General features: G+C 41.7%; 1 protein-coding gene across 1 annotated transcript in view; it reads left to right on the top strand.

Moving 5' to 3' along the window:
* The window catches only part of STMN2 (stathmin 2), a 60,130-nt gene that overhangs the window by 22,982 nt on the left and 21,830 nt on the right, over window positions 1-15,318 (top strand). Inside the window, exons 2-3 of the mRNA XM_004697505.3 lie at window positions 5,825-5,920; window positions 14,284-14,456. Of these exons, the coding sequence (XP_004697562.1) occupies window positions 5,825-5,920; window positions 14,284-14,456 (269 nt within the window). The remainder of the gene's footprint in view (window positions 1-5,824; window positions 5,921-14,283; window positions 14,457-15,318) is intronic.

The following is a 15,318-nucleotide window of genomic DNA, read 5'->3' as shown; positions in this document are numbered from 1 at the left end:
GAAGCCCCATCTTTCTCCCGCAGAACACCTGGTGGTTTTGAACTGCTGAACTTGTGCTTCGCAGCCCAACGTGTAATCACTATGCCAATCACCAGGGTTCCGACGGCTTCTGAACATCATAACCATTGAAAACCCAATGGGGAGTGGTTCTCCTCTGAAACACATTAGGTCTCATGTTGGAATTGGCTGAAGGCAAGACATTTTGTGTGCTTAAAACAATAAATAAATAATGACACTACTACCGGGGAGTGACAGATGATCTCTCCACCTCCCCAATGCAAAAAAAAAGTGGGGGGGGGTCTGTGATATAATGGGTTAGAAATTGGGCTGCTAACCACAAGGAGTGCCCTTCAAAACCACCAGCTACTCCGAAGGAGAAAGATGAGGCTTTCTGCTCCTGTGAAGATTACAGCCTCCAAAATCCACAGGGCAATTCGACTCTCTCCTCCAGGGCCACCAGAAGGCAGTGCATTTGCAAGCAAAACAAAAAAGTGCTTTTGTCATTATATAAATTGCTCAGTTTCAAACAAAGGGATTTTGTCAATCATTTCTAATTTTCTCGAGGAACTCAGGCACCGACTAGAAACAGTCTGATGCGAACCTGACATGGTCACCAGGGGTATCTTGCTTATGATACTGACTCAACTCTCTGCCATCGAGTCGATGCCACTCCGAGTGACCTAAGTGTCCTTTGAGGACAGGATAGAACTGTCCTTGTGGGTTTTCCAAGACTGCAACGCTTGTCAGGAGTAGGAAGCCACCTCTTTCTCCCGCGTATATACCATTGACTCCAAATTAAATGACAGCAAAATGACAAGTATGCCTGCACACGGATGGCTGTTCCCACATAAGCCAAATGCTAAATTGAAAATGCTTAATTAGCTTATTTTTAATTATTTGGACTGTTCAAAAATAATTGTATGTATTATCATGAATAATGTATGTCATTTTCTTGCTAAAACAATATGTATAAAGGGGATATGCATTTTAAAATATGAACAAGGACTCAGAGTTTATGATATCTATTTACAAGAATGGCAGCAATATATAAATGGCTACTACGACCAAGCAAGCAAAATCTCACTACTGCTGTTATCTATCCCAACATTTAATTTGATTATTAAATCTATAGTACAGATTGTATTCTACTCAATCACTCTAGGTTCTTCGGAGGAAACTTTAAAACTCTCCAGGTGCATACTCACAATACATGTGTGCACAGGCATGCACATACAAAACACCCCACAGGAGAAAAAACAATAGAGCCTATTCAGGTAGATGCTTGCCAAAACATCCTTCTTGAAATATCCAAATAACGAATGCAGAACTGTTTCTTTCTAAAATACATGACTATCATAATTCTCTATTTGCCTACTAAGCTGTGATGTGAATATACAACAATATTTCAGTCATATACTGAGTTCATTAATTCTAATAATCTCTATACCCATATTTATTATCTAAATATAATCCATGTATGAAAAAGGACACTTGTTGAAATCTCTATAGCTTTCTGTAGACATGTATGTAGTCAATGGCTCACAGGTGGAAATTAAACAACAAATGCCAAAAGAGAAAATGGAAGTGAAGAAAGCCTCAGATTCATATTTTTAAAATCAATAATAATATGCATTATTAAAACACCTGAGCAACTTGTTGGGAAAGTGAACAGCATTATAAATCAGACAACCTGACATACAAATTAAACCACACCTTCTGATCCACTGGGCTGTTAGCAAGTGACTCCACCTGAGTCGTTTTACTTCATTTGTCAAGTAGGAAAAATTATAGTAATTTCTCACAGCACTGTTGACAGGATTAAATAAAAAAGGCATGGAAATAGTTTAACACTGTGATGCACTGGTCTCAAAATAAATATATAAAGTATAGGTTACAATTATTCCTACTTTATTACAACCATTTGGAGGCATGCAAGAAACCATAATGCTTACCTTGGGCTGGTTTCTCTAGAGGAGCACACCCGGTGGAGGGTAGAAACATTAAGTATCCATAGAGAGATGGGTTTCAAGGACAAGTCTTAAACCCACGGGTCAGGTGTCAGGCTGGAAGCTTCTCTTGACGTGGGAGGTTTCGGGGGCTGACCATTCAAAATTGGCAGTGAGACGACCGTCTGCTGGCTCACATCTCAAGAACCAACAATCAGAAGACAAATCAGGTGCAGCTTTGCCAGAACATCCACATAGCCATACCATCAAGGAACCCACATCAGAGCAGGAAATGGGGGCTGGTTACATGGTATCTTTCTATATTTTCTATCCAAAACACTGAGGATAGAAAAAAAATTTATATATATTTGAGATTTCTATTTCTTCCCTAATAACAGTAGTCCTGGTGCTCAGTGGTTCATCATTAACTGCTGACTGGAAAGTCACTGGTTTAAACCCACCAGCTTTTTAGCCCCAACAGACTTTGAACCCATGCGGTTGTTGTTTTCAGCAGGTTCATGGAATGAAATGCCTTAAACCACCAAATGTTTCTGTCTCCTGACAGAAATTGTGCTTCACATGGAACAGTCCTGTGTGGAGCTGCCTGGGCTTCGATGAGTGGCATTCTTTCATTCACTGAGGAAACAAACACGACAAATAAATACGGTTTCGGCCTCCTAACATTCCAAAGGCATTCAACAAAATCTCAGAATTGGTGTTGGCAGGACTGTTCTGGTGCCAAAGCTGGAACAAAAAAGAACAAAGTGTGTTGTTTATTTTAAAGAACTAAGAGATTCATGTCTACGACAGTTTGAATCCACCAGGGTTGCCACAGATGCAAGGCCCAGAAACGGGCATCTGAGATAACTGCCACTGGTCACCGGATGGAGGTAGTCCTCTGCCAGTCATGGCACAGGGAATGCTGGGAAACTCGATCCCTGTGGGGTTGTGCTTCTTGGGGTTACCGTTTGTGGAACCGTTAGGTTGATTGACATTTTCAGTGCCAATATCTGATTTGGGATATTGTTTGACTACCTGCAAGCATGAGCAGCCTTGCGAACACATTGAGCCTTCCCTTGAACGTAGTCTGGGGCAGCCTTGAGAAAGGTTGCTTGTTGCATTTCATCCAGACAGCTCAGCTTCATCACTGGCCAGAGATGAGTCTGGCTTCTGTGAACCTCAGTCTCCTCCTTTGCAAAACGTATGGCCAGCGACGTGGTTGGTCAGGTGACTGGGTCATTTAGCACTTTCTCTTTTGAAAGCAAGCACCAGGTGTTAAAGCTACTTTCTGCTGACACTAAAAGATACGATAACAATCCCCTGGCTCATCGGGGAATTCCTGCTGTAAGATACTCACTTGCCCTTGGGATAGAATAATGATCAAAAGACCCTCCCCAGAGCAACTGTTACCTGTCAGGTTCACTTTATTAGTCCAACACCATCTGTTTTTACTTCCTTACAAATTAGTGCAAAATCTATCGAAAACTTGCCCCATTTTCATGAATTCATTAATTTGTTTCTGACTAAATAATCAACAGACGTGAGACGATCCCCCTCTAGCTCCGTATTTGGTCCTGGGAGCGTCTCACCTGAACGTAGTCAGCAAGTTCTAAGCAAGAGGCCTCTTGGTTGGAATGGGGGGAATGAAAGGGGAGGAGGAATAGGTGGCGAGAGATGGAAGCCGAAGTTTTACAGCTACTTGGCCTGGTGGGCACACCCAAATGGAGTTATGCAGAGATTGAAGGAGATCCTTACCAAGTCTCAGATTTAGGTTTTGAGTGTAGGTAGACAGAGGCTGAGATAACAAAACACCCTTGAGGGTAACGAGAAAGCAGCAAGGCAGGACCCAGCAAGATGTATCTGCCTAATATTGACACTGAGGTGTTCTCTGTTCTCCAAATGAATATGTGGCAATTCAGAGTGAAACAGCAAAGGAAAACCTGCCAAAGCTTCCTTCTATACTACAGACTTGCATGTGTACTTATTAGATGGGCCTACCTCTCTGCTGGGCTGCCTGAGTGGTGCAAAGAATTAATGCACCTGGCTGCTCTGTGAAAGGTCAGACATCTGAGTGTGCCAGAGGCGCCTCTGAAGAAAGGTGTGGTGATCGAACTCTGAAAAATCAGCTGTTGAAACCCCTGTAGAGCTGGTTTTAAGGAAAAGGAAGGTCAAATAGTATAGCATAGACCACAAAGCCAATGTTCTACATTCTACATTGGCCACTAGCCACTGAGATCTTAAAAGCTTGTGGGCAGCCATCTAAGGTGCGAATATTGGTCTATCCTTCGCTGGGAGAAGTAAAAGTGAAGACAATCCAAGTCTTTTGGGAATGATTGTCTAATGGGCCAATGGACCACTTTAATATGCATCTACGTGATCCTGAAACTAGAAGAGCTAGATGATGCCTAGCTACCATTAGCAGCTGATCCCAAAGGGCTCAGGTTAGAAGGTCCCAGATGAAGTGGGAGAAAAATGAGGAACACTCATAACAAAGACCAGGTTTACTGGTAGGATAGAGACCGGTGGAACCCCCAAGAGTCCCCAGCCACCTTTCAGGTCTCAAAATGAACTCACTCCCATGGCTCAATATTTACCCAAGAAATAGACAGGCATATTAAGGAAACAATAACACACAGGGAGGAAGGGCATAAGCAATGTTACATTGTGCGGACTGCCATCAAGGATCTGTAAAAACGTGTATGAATTGTTGAGTGGGAAACCAATCTGCTTTGTAAACCATCAACCAATTCCCGATGAGAAGTCTAAAAGGAGAAGATACACTTGAAAGTAAACCCATAAATTATAAAGAAAATAACACTCGATGAAGCATAGTTTTACTGGGATACACACAGGGTCGCCAGGATCCAGGGTGGACTCAATACCAACTGGTTTACTTCCTTGCTAGATTTATCTCTTTCTCTCTCTTTTCTCTACCTCCCTGTACAGCTGGATCTTGATTTCTTTTGCTTTCCTTTCTTTCTCTATCTCATTCTTTCATTTGTTACCAAGTCAACTATCATTTGGAATTGATATCCTCTGTATTTTTATGGGAGGAGCCCTGTGGCATAGTGGATTACCCATTGGCTGCTAACCTCAAGGTCAGCAGTTTGATACCACCAGCTGCTCTTTGGGAGAAAAATGGGACTCTCTCCTCCCATAAAGAGTTACCGTCCCAGAACCCCACACGGGGTAGTTTCTCCCTGTCCTATAGGGTGGCTTTGAGTTGGAATCAACTCAATGGCAGTAAGTTTGGGGACTGAGTATTTTTATGCAAGGAGTTCTCGTAGCACAATGGGTAACAACACATTGGGCTGCTAACCAGCTGCTAACTATAAGCAAGATCAGCAGTTCAAGCCCACCAGCAGTTCTGCTGGAGAAAAAGAAAGTTTTCTGCTCCTGTGAAGATTTACAACCTAGAAAATCCATGGGGTCATTCCACTCTGCCCTATAGTCACTGTGTGTCAGAATCAACTTGATGGCACTGGGTGAGTATTTTCATTCGAGGAGCCTAAGGGCCCAGTGGTTAAGGGTTCAACTGCTAACCCAAAGGTTGGTGGTTTGAACCCCCCATATGCTCTATGGGGGAAAGATGTCACAACCGCTTTTGTAAAGAGTTATGGCTTTCAGAACTGTAATGAGGCAGTTCGACTCCGGCCTGCAGTGTCATTATGAGTCCACGGTTTGGTATTTTATGCTACTGATTAAAAAAAAGGTATATGTATTTAAAATTTCTAATATGTTCTACAAAAGAAAGCCAAGCAGCTGTGTAGCTGGCCAAATTAAGTCTGCCAGGAATTGTAATTATGATACAAAAGCAAAGAAGCTTTCAGAAGAAAGGCAGAAAATGAACGATACTAATGTCCAGTCTTTGATTTCAGCCTACAAGGAAAAAATGAAGGAGCTCTCCATGCTGTCACTGATCTGCTCTTGCTTTTACCCAGAACCTCGCAACATCAACATCTACACTTACGATGGTGAGTTGTCTGCACCAGACTTGCTTCTGTGGGTCGGATTATTCGGGAAATCTTGGATATGCATGTTTCCCTCTCACAGCTCTTCCTAGCATTAAGTCAGTGTTTTGTAGATTTCTTTGTTGACTTGCTGTGTCTAGCTATCAGGTCTTATTGATGTTCTGATTTAACGCTCAAAACTGTTTGGTGGTTGTGCTACTAACAACACATCGATGTCTCTTAGGAGACAGGCGGGACTGTTATTAGCAGCGGCCTCCGGCATACCAACATCAATAATACTTCTTGGCATGTTTTCTTTAGGAATCATGTGGCAAGCAGTAATTGCAATAGATCATAAGAAGATCATCCTTATCGTTAGAAAATTTGAGAAAGAAATTCAACAGCTGTCGTTGGTTTTGCTACATTGTCATCGTTATAAAGTTCCCAGATTTTGTGTATGCCTGAGAGCAAGCTAACTCGTGCTAAAGAGAAAGCTGACTCATGACTGAGGACCCAGTTAAAGAAAACTCACCTAAGTATTGGCATGGCTATTAACTTTATTGAAGTGAAACCCTGCAGGTGTAATTCTTCCTGATTAATTGTGCTGTTTGGTTTTCTTGCGGGCTCCTTCACTCTCCCCTTGACCTCCGGCAAGTTACTCTGATTTTTCTGAGCCTCGTTTAACTCTAGTATCTTCCCGGAAGGTTTGTTCTTAGGTTTAAATGACTTATTGCATGCTAGGTGCTTAGTACTGAGCTGGAAGTTTTATAAGTACTCAATAAAGAGAGCTATCATTATCAACAATATCATCCTCAATTAATTCAGGCGATGACATTAAAATGTTTGATAGCGTTCACATGGGTAGAAATAGCTGACACCTGTTCACCTCATAGTTATTTCTTGTTTCACGTGTGTAAAGAAAAGCATTAAGGTGAAGGGACCTGTGACAATGAGCTCTCTCTGTGCCTTTAAACGGGATTCAAATGCTTTATCCTGCCAAAGTTACTCCATCATGGCACACGTATCATAAATGTGGACTCTCATCAGCAAATGTGAGAGGGCTTCTGTTTCAAATTAAAATGTTAGAAGGCTTCAGTAAGAACTTGGGCCCATTATCTGCTTTGTAGAAATTCATTCGGCCAACCAAGATACAAGACAGGTCCTTATTCATTTGTTAGGATGATCATGGGGTCTCATTATTATAAAAATTAAAGAAAATGGCAAACTGCTTTGTGACAATAGGCCAGGAAAGCTGCGCTGGTGTGTTTTGCTTTTTCCATCATGACAGTGCATCTGCTTATTCTTCAAGGGCAGCCAGGACTATCCTACAAGAATTTCATTGGGAAACCTTCCCCCATCCACCCACAACTTTGATCTTGCCCCTTCATGCTTCTTTTGGTTCCAATACTCATTTAAAAGGAATATTTAAGAGGAACATGACTTGGATCCCTCAAGGATGTCAAAACTTCCAATTGGGCCTGGCATAAATTGAAATAAGCCGAATTCTTCAGGGAAGGGTGGGAGAGATGGAAACACTCCCTTCAGAAATGTGTAAAACCAGGTGGATGATATGTTGAGAAACAATCGCTTTGTATTCTGATATTTTTGCTTAATAAGGGTTTCTAGCACTTTGTAACATACTTTTTTCTTACCCTTGTCTATATTGCCACCGCTCATCTGTCAGTTTGTCTTACTGTAGGGGCTTGTTGTATTGCTGTGAGGCTGGAAGCTGTGCCTCCAGTACTTCAAGTGTCAGCAGGGTCCCCAAATACAGCATGGTGGACAGAGTTCAGCACCGTTTCCAGACGAAGAACTAGAAAGAAGGAACAGCCAGTTCACTTCTGAGGGACTCGCCACTGGAAACATTAGCAATAGCAAGGAGCACTGTCTGATACAGTGCCGGGAGATGAGCCCTTCAGGTGGGAAGGCACTCAGAAGACAACTGGGAAGAGTCTCTTTTCAAAGCAGGGTCAGCATTAATGGCATGGATGCCATTTCCTTTGCTGGTGGGCCATGACCCAAAAGAGAAGAAAACAGCTATAAATATTGATTAGTCATCAGAGCATGGAATGTATGACATATGAATCCAGGAAATGAGAAAGCTATCAAGGTTTGGAGAGGCTTGAAGGCTGAACAGTAATGGGAGGGGAAATGGGAGTATAGCCTTGATTATACATAAGTTTTGCAAAGGATACTTGTATATGTGTATTTACCTTTGCTGCAAATATATCCATAAGTGTCATAGAGCATACGGGGTACAAAGTTAGGAGAACTTCTGAGACATAAGTCAGCCCCTTGAGGGAATAAGTCACCAGGCCTGGGGGATCTGGACCATCGTCTTGGGGGACACCAAGATTAATTGGCATAACATAGTTCACAAAGACAATGATCTCAAGGCTATTTTGGTGATTAGAAACTGAGGCTTTAAAAGCTTATGAACAACCATCTACATCTCAACTTAGTGGTCTCTCCCCATCTAGAGAAGAGAAATGCATATGGAAATAGTCCAATGCACTAATGGGCCACTTGAATATCGGTCCCCACCTCCTGGGGAGCAGTACAACTAGATAATGCCTGGCCACCACGACCAACTGTTCTAAAAAGAACCACATGAAAAGGGCCTGGATTGAGGGGTGGGGAATGTGAAGCTGAACTGAAAAGGCCTAAGAGAGACTTTACTGACTGCTCAGATAGGCCTTCGAGTCTTTGTTGTCTGGTCACCATCCAGGTCCAGAAGCGAACTCACCTCCATGGTAGAATAATCAAACATTTAAGATAAAAAAGGCGGTATTTGCCCAAATTCAAAATTCCGAAGGTTAAGACAGAAGGAAGAATGAAAACAGTAAGCTCAGAGTGGAAATACCTAAGTGAGGGCGCATTGAGGGGGGTGACAATGGACAAATTGAGACAAAATGTGTATGAATTGTTGAATGTAAAACTGAGTATCTGCTTTGTAAACCATTATAAAATGTTTAAATACATATATAAAGCCCAATGGCCTAGACATTAATGAGCTGAGGTGAACTGGTAGTGGACTTTCTGAATCAGGCGATCTGGGTTATTATGATGAGGAGGGAAAAGTCAAGAGGAATGGTGTCACAGTCCTCACCAAGAAAGAGTGTTTCAGGATCTGTCTCAAAATACAGTACTATCTGGGACAGGATGGCATCCCTATGCCTACACGGGAGACCAGTTAATACAACCACTATTCAACGTTACACACCCACCACTACTGTCAGTGATGCAGAAACTGGGGAATTCTGCTGCCTTCATCGGTCTGAAATTGATCAGATATGCAATCAAGATTCATAGATAATTACTGTTGGAATATGGAAGTTGGAAACAAAGAGGAAGGCTTGGTACTTAGAAAACATGGCCTTGGTGACCAGAACAAAGCCGTGGAAGGTATGATAGAATTTTGCAAAATTACCAACTTCTTCATTGCAAATCCCTTTTTCCAACATCTGGAATGGTGACTACGCACATAGTCCTCACCAGATGGACTAGATAAGAATCAAATTGACTATATCCGTGTGAAGTGATAACGGAGTAGAGCAACACTATCAGGCAAAACAAGGCTGGATCTGACCATGATTTGCTTATGTGTAAGTTGCGATTGACGTTGAAGAAAAAAATAAAACAAGTTCATGAGAGCCAAAATACAAGTTTAAGTAGATCCCACCTGAATTTAGAGACATCTCAAAAATAGATTTGATTGAGTACAAATGATCCAAGATGAGATGAATTTTGACATGATATGTATGGAGAAAACAAATAATCATTAAAAAGAAAGGACCAAAAAAATGCCCAAAGAGTCTCTGAAACTTACTGTTGAATATAGAATAGCTAAAGTGGATAGAAGAAATAATGTAGGGGGGGGAAAAACTTCAATGCATGCCAAAAAACCAAAAACAAAATAAAACTAGTATACAAAATGTTTTGTACACATATACAAAAACCCAGAGTTAGACAAAAAGGAAGAATGTGCTCATCAAATCTCAAGCTAGAGAACTGAAGGGGGAAAAGCCTTGAGTTGCAATAAGGAAATAATTCCATGGGCAAAATATTGAATGATGTAAGTAGCATCAAAATAAGATGGAAGAAATATACAGACACTGCACCCCCAAAAAAGTGTTCAATATTCAGCCATTTTAAGAGGTAGCATATGATCAAAAACAGAGTATTGAAGGAAGAAGTTCAAGCTGCACTGAAAAATATTATATAAAAGCAGGACTTCAGGAATTGACAAAATACCAATGACATGTTTTAAAAACGGAGGCAGTGCTGAAAGCCTTCATTACTCGAAGTATCTAAGCCGAGAAATCTGGAAGACAACTGCTTGCTTGGCCAGACCACAGAAAGAGATCCGTATCTGTACCCATCCCAAAGAATGATCACACAGCAGACAGTTTAAATGATCGAACAATATTATTAATATCACATGCAAGTGAAAGTTTTCTGGAGATAATTCAAAATCCAGACTGAATTCAGATGAGGACATAGAGCAAGGGATATCCTTGCTGATCACAGATGGGTCTTGGCTAACAGAGAATACCAGAAAGATGCTTGTTTGTGTCTTATTGACTACCAAAGGAATTTGACTGTGTATCATAACATACTGTGGGTAATAATATGAAGAATGAGAATTTCAGAACATTCCATTGTGCTCATTTGGAACCTGTACAAAAGCCAAGAGGCAGTTTTACAAACAAAACAAAACAAGTGAATACTGAATGACTTAAAATCAAGAAATATGGAAAGAACTAGGAGGCAAAAGACATTTACAGAGGTCTAAATACAGGCATGTACACATGTAAATATATTTATATACAACAATATGGAAATAGATATATGTGCATTTATATGTTGATATTAAGGTAGCAGACAGACATTGGGCCTACTCAAGTACCCCCTCAACGCAAGAACATTTGTTCTAATAACCCAGCATTCTGTGATACTCACCTTCCTGACAGGATTGCTAAAGACAAAATGGGTGCATAAGCAAATGTAGTGAAGAAAGCTGATGGTGCCTGGTTATCAAAAGACATAGCATCTGGGATCTTAAAAGCTTGCAGATAAACAAGTAGCCATCGAGCTAAGAAGCAACAAAGCCCACATGGAAGAAGCACACCAGCCTGTGTGATCATGAGGTGTTGATGGGATCAAGGATCAGGCATCAAAGACCCAGAACAAAAATCATATTGATGTGAATGAGGGGGAGGGCAGAGTGGAGACCCAAAGCCCATCTGTAGACAATTGGACATCCCCTTACAGAAGGGTCACAAGGAAGAGATGAGCACCAATGAAACATACAACTTTCCTCGAGTTCTTTAATGCTTCCCCACCCCACCCACCCCCGCCACTATCATGGCCTCAATTCTATCTTACAAATCTGGCTAGACCAGAGCATGTGCACTGCTACAGATAAGAGCTTCAAACACAGGGAATCCAGGACAGATAAACCCCTCAGGACTAATAATGAGAGTAGCGATGCCATGAGGGGAAGGGGAAGGTGGGGGAACCATCACAATGATCTACACATAACCCCCTTCCTCGGGGATGGACAACTGAAAAGTGGGTGCAGGGATACAGTAGTTGGTGCAAGACATGAACGATCAAGTGTTCATGAGGGAGGGAAGGTGTGGGTGGGGGTGGGGGGAAAATGAGGAGCTGCTATCAAGGGCTCAACTAGAAAGAAAACGTTTTTTTAATGATGATTGCAACATATGCACAGTTGTACTTCACATAAAGGATGTATGTATGGATTGTGATAACAGCTGTGAGAGCCCCCAATAAAATGATTTTTTTTTAAATCAAGAGATGTGTGTATTGTGTTTGTATCCTTTCCCCGTTCTTAATCTGTATTCTGAGTGAATAATCTGAGAAGCCGGGCTATATGAGGAAGAATTCGGCATCAGTACTGAAAGAAGGCTAATAAACAACTTTCATTGTGAACTTGACACGACTTTGCTGCCTAAAACAGGGAGGATGTGAGGCAGTTGCTGATGAAGATCAAGGAATAGCCTTCATTACGAATGACAACTGCTTTAAAGAAAACAACATCCTTGCCACTTCACCAATAAACATAAAAATAAACGGAGGAAAGACTGAAGTTGTCCAGGACTTCATTTTACTTGGGTGCACAAGCAGTGCTGGAGGAAACCGCAGTCAGGCCACCAAAGCAGGGCTCTGCATCCGCAAATCGGCCACGCAGACCTCTTTAAAGTGCTCAAGCGCAACGACGTCTCTTTGAGAACGAAGATGTGCCCGACCAAAGGCATGGTGTTTTCAATCACCTCAGATGCATCTGAAGGTCAGACACTGAATAACGAAGGCTGAAGACAACTTGAAGCATTTGAGATAAGGTGTTGATGGAGAATATTGAAAGTACCCATTTGGAGGAAGGGAAGGGGAGGGGGGAAAAAAGGAAAATGAGCTGATTCCGGGAACCCAAGAGGCAAGCGAATTTTGGGAATAATGAGGGCAACAAATGTATAGATGTGTTTTATACAATTGATCTATGTATTGTGATGAATTGTATGAGCCCCAATAAATTGATTTTTAAAAAAATAAAAAGAAAGTACCCATTTGTGCTGGAACAGATGCATCTATACAGCGAGAATGCTTAGAAACAAGAGTTATTTTGGACATGTTATCAGGAGGGACCATTCTCTGGAAAAGGAAGCCGTACTTGGTGGAGAGTCCGCGAAGGGGAAGACCTTCAACCTGAGGGATCAACAGTGGCTGCAATCATGGGGTCCAACCAGACACCAGTTGTGGGGAATAATGCAGGCCCAGGCAGGCCCAGTTGTGTGCACACAGCACTGCTGTGAGCCAGAGCTAACATGGAGGCACCCGATGACAACAATGTACATATTGAGTTTGTTACATTTCCATTGTCTTATAGCCCATATTGTCATTAAAGTTCTAAGGTCATTTTACTATAAAGTTTGGGCTTCACTTCCACATATCAGTGTACACTAACTAAGTGGCTAAACACATTCGTGGGAACTCTCCCTTGTCATTATTCTCATGGAGAATCTTCACCAGTCTGGTTTCCACCATTTAAGAAGGAATTCATAAATTAGAGAACATTGAGGTTAGTGATCAGTGTAGTGATAATCAAAAAGCACCGTTACTCTAGAACTGAGAATATTTGCCTAGGAGAGGAAATTGAAATGAAGCCGAAGAACTGTTTTCAAATACCTGAAAGATATTGTTGTGCAGCAGAGAATGGTCTAATCTTTGATAGTTATGGACTCAAAGCAAGAATGAAGTTAAAGGGATGACATTTCAGGCTCAAACTAAAGAATTCACACCTGAAAAGATATGTTTTAAATCATTAGAGCTTACTTACTCGTGAGCCTCGTAAATGTTTAAACCAATGGTAAGTGACTATTTATCATTTTATATTATAAATCGCATTAATCGTATGCTATAAATGCTAGTAAGGAAAGTTAAAACTTTAGGATCTGATCATCTTGTCTTTACCCTTTAGCCACTGATGAGAAAAAAGCTGAATAACCATTCTTCCGTTCTTGGTTTATAAACATCAAAAAATGTATATACAACTCGTAAATTAGAAAAGTAATATCCATGCTCCCTTCTTTCACATCACCTCTTCCTGAAGCCCCTGTCAAGCTGTGCTGGAAAAGGATATTCTAAGTAGCAATGAAATAGGAGCAAAGGTACCACCCACTCACCCCACCCCCAAAAACAACCCAAACACGAGGCCTTGCCTATTCTGCAATTTGACTGGAAGCATCTTGAAGACAGAGACCTCATCACACCATCCCCCGTGGGGAGACCCGACACAAGCTTCGTGAGTCAAACTGAAACACTGACTGAACAGCAAACTAGGAACCAGCAGGATGTTTTGCAAGTCACCCTCCTCTGTGCCAAATATTTCCAACTGCTCAGGGAGCTAAGTTTGTTCTAACACTTCTCCTGTTTTTTCCAATTACAAGATTATATTTGACAACTAGAGAATTATGCTATTTTCCTCATAATTGAGAATGAAAATACCTCCAGCTATGGTCATTTCCATTCACAAGACAAATCTGTGCTACTGGATTTCCATGTGATGCTCCTATTTATTCAAAAGGAAAAATAAGCCAGATTGAGTTTAAAATCAATTCAAATGATTTTTTCTAAGTATGCCTCTCGTTATTCAACTCTATTGAATATTGTTGAATTTTCTAACACTGTAACTATTTATTCTATTAAAATCATCCATAATTATACTAGAGTCTTATACATTCAACAAACAACGTGAAACAAAGGATCATATGTAGCATTTTATTACTACTGAAGTCAAATGCTGAAATTCCAATTACTAAACGAAGCCACTGCTTCACACTTAACATTTGCAAATGTTCCTTTCTCAGATATGGAAGTGAAGCAAATCAACAAGCGTGCCTCTGGCCAGGCTTTTGAGCTGATCTTAAAGCCTCCATCGCCTGTCTCAGAAGCCCCTCGAACTTTAGCTTCTCCAAAGAAGAAAGACCTGTCCCTGGAGGAGATCCAGAAAAAACTGGAAGCTGCCGAGGAAAGAAGAAAGGTAATGTGTTCATATGCTCTAAGTTCTCTCCCTGCCCTCCCCCCCCCCCTCCCCCCCCCCCCCCCCCACACACACACAACACACGCACCTGTAACAGAGGAGGGAGGTCGCAGGGAACATGAACCCTGGACCTGCGCCATCTCAATATGCACAGCGGGTCTTCCTAGAGAGAGAGCCAGACTAGTTGAGAGGAAACAATCTCAATTGTATTAAGTGCTGTTTTTAAAGGAGCTAACACCAGGGTTCTCAGAAGCTTCAAGGTTCTAATGCCTTGAGCCTCAATGCTGGACTTTATCATAAAAGCATCCCTGGCCCTAGTCCATCACGCATTCACACTCAAGCAAGCACCGCCTGGGGAAACTTTCAGAAAGGGCTAGCAGGGCAGGAGTACTTCTCTACCATGCCCTCATGTATCAGGTCCACGTTTGCACAGGCATGTTTTTCTTACAATGATGAAATTCTCGAGGAGTTCTGGGGTAGTAGTGGGCTACACATTCAGCTGCTAACTGCAAGGTTAGCTATTTGATCCCACCAGTTGCTCCACAGGAGAAGAGGAGGCTGCCCGCTCCAGTGAAGGTTGGAAGTCTCAGAAATCCAAATTAGCAGCGCTACTGTGTCCTAGAGGGTCGCAATGGGTCAGTATTGACTCGATGGCAATGAATTTGAATTTTATTTATTTATTCATGTTTAGGATAAAGTATCGGATCCTCCTTCTGAGATCTTTTCTAACCCTGTGCGGTTTATCTACGGTACCAGGGCCAGGACCTTTCCTCTTGTCTTCTCAGAGTTTCAGCTTCATTGCCTGCCCTTGAAGTTGGTGATTCAAAGACCAGAACCCTCTCCCGGATCTTGAGGTTTCTTC

Source organism: Echinops telfairi, unplaced genomic scaffold (genome assembly GCF_000313985.2).
Source record: "Echinops telfairi isolate 266 unplaced genomic scaffold, ASM31398v2 ScPeMD7_1;HRSCAF=3_0, whole genome shotgun sequence".
NCBI classification, from domain to species: domain Eukaryota; kingdom Metazoa; phylum Chordata; class Mammalia; order Afrosoricida; family Tenrecidae; genus Echinops; species Echinops telfairi.
The sequence above is the reverse complement of the archived record's forward strand: the minus strand, read 5'-3'. Positions and strand labels throughout refer to the sequence as shown.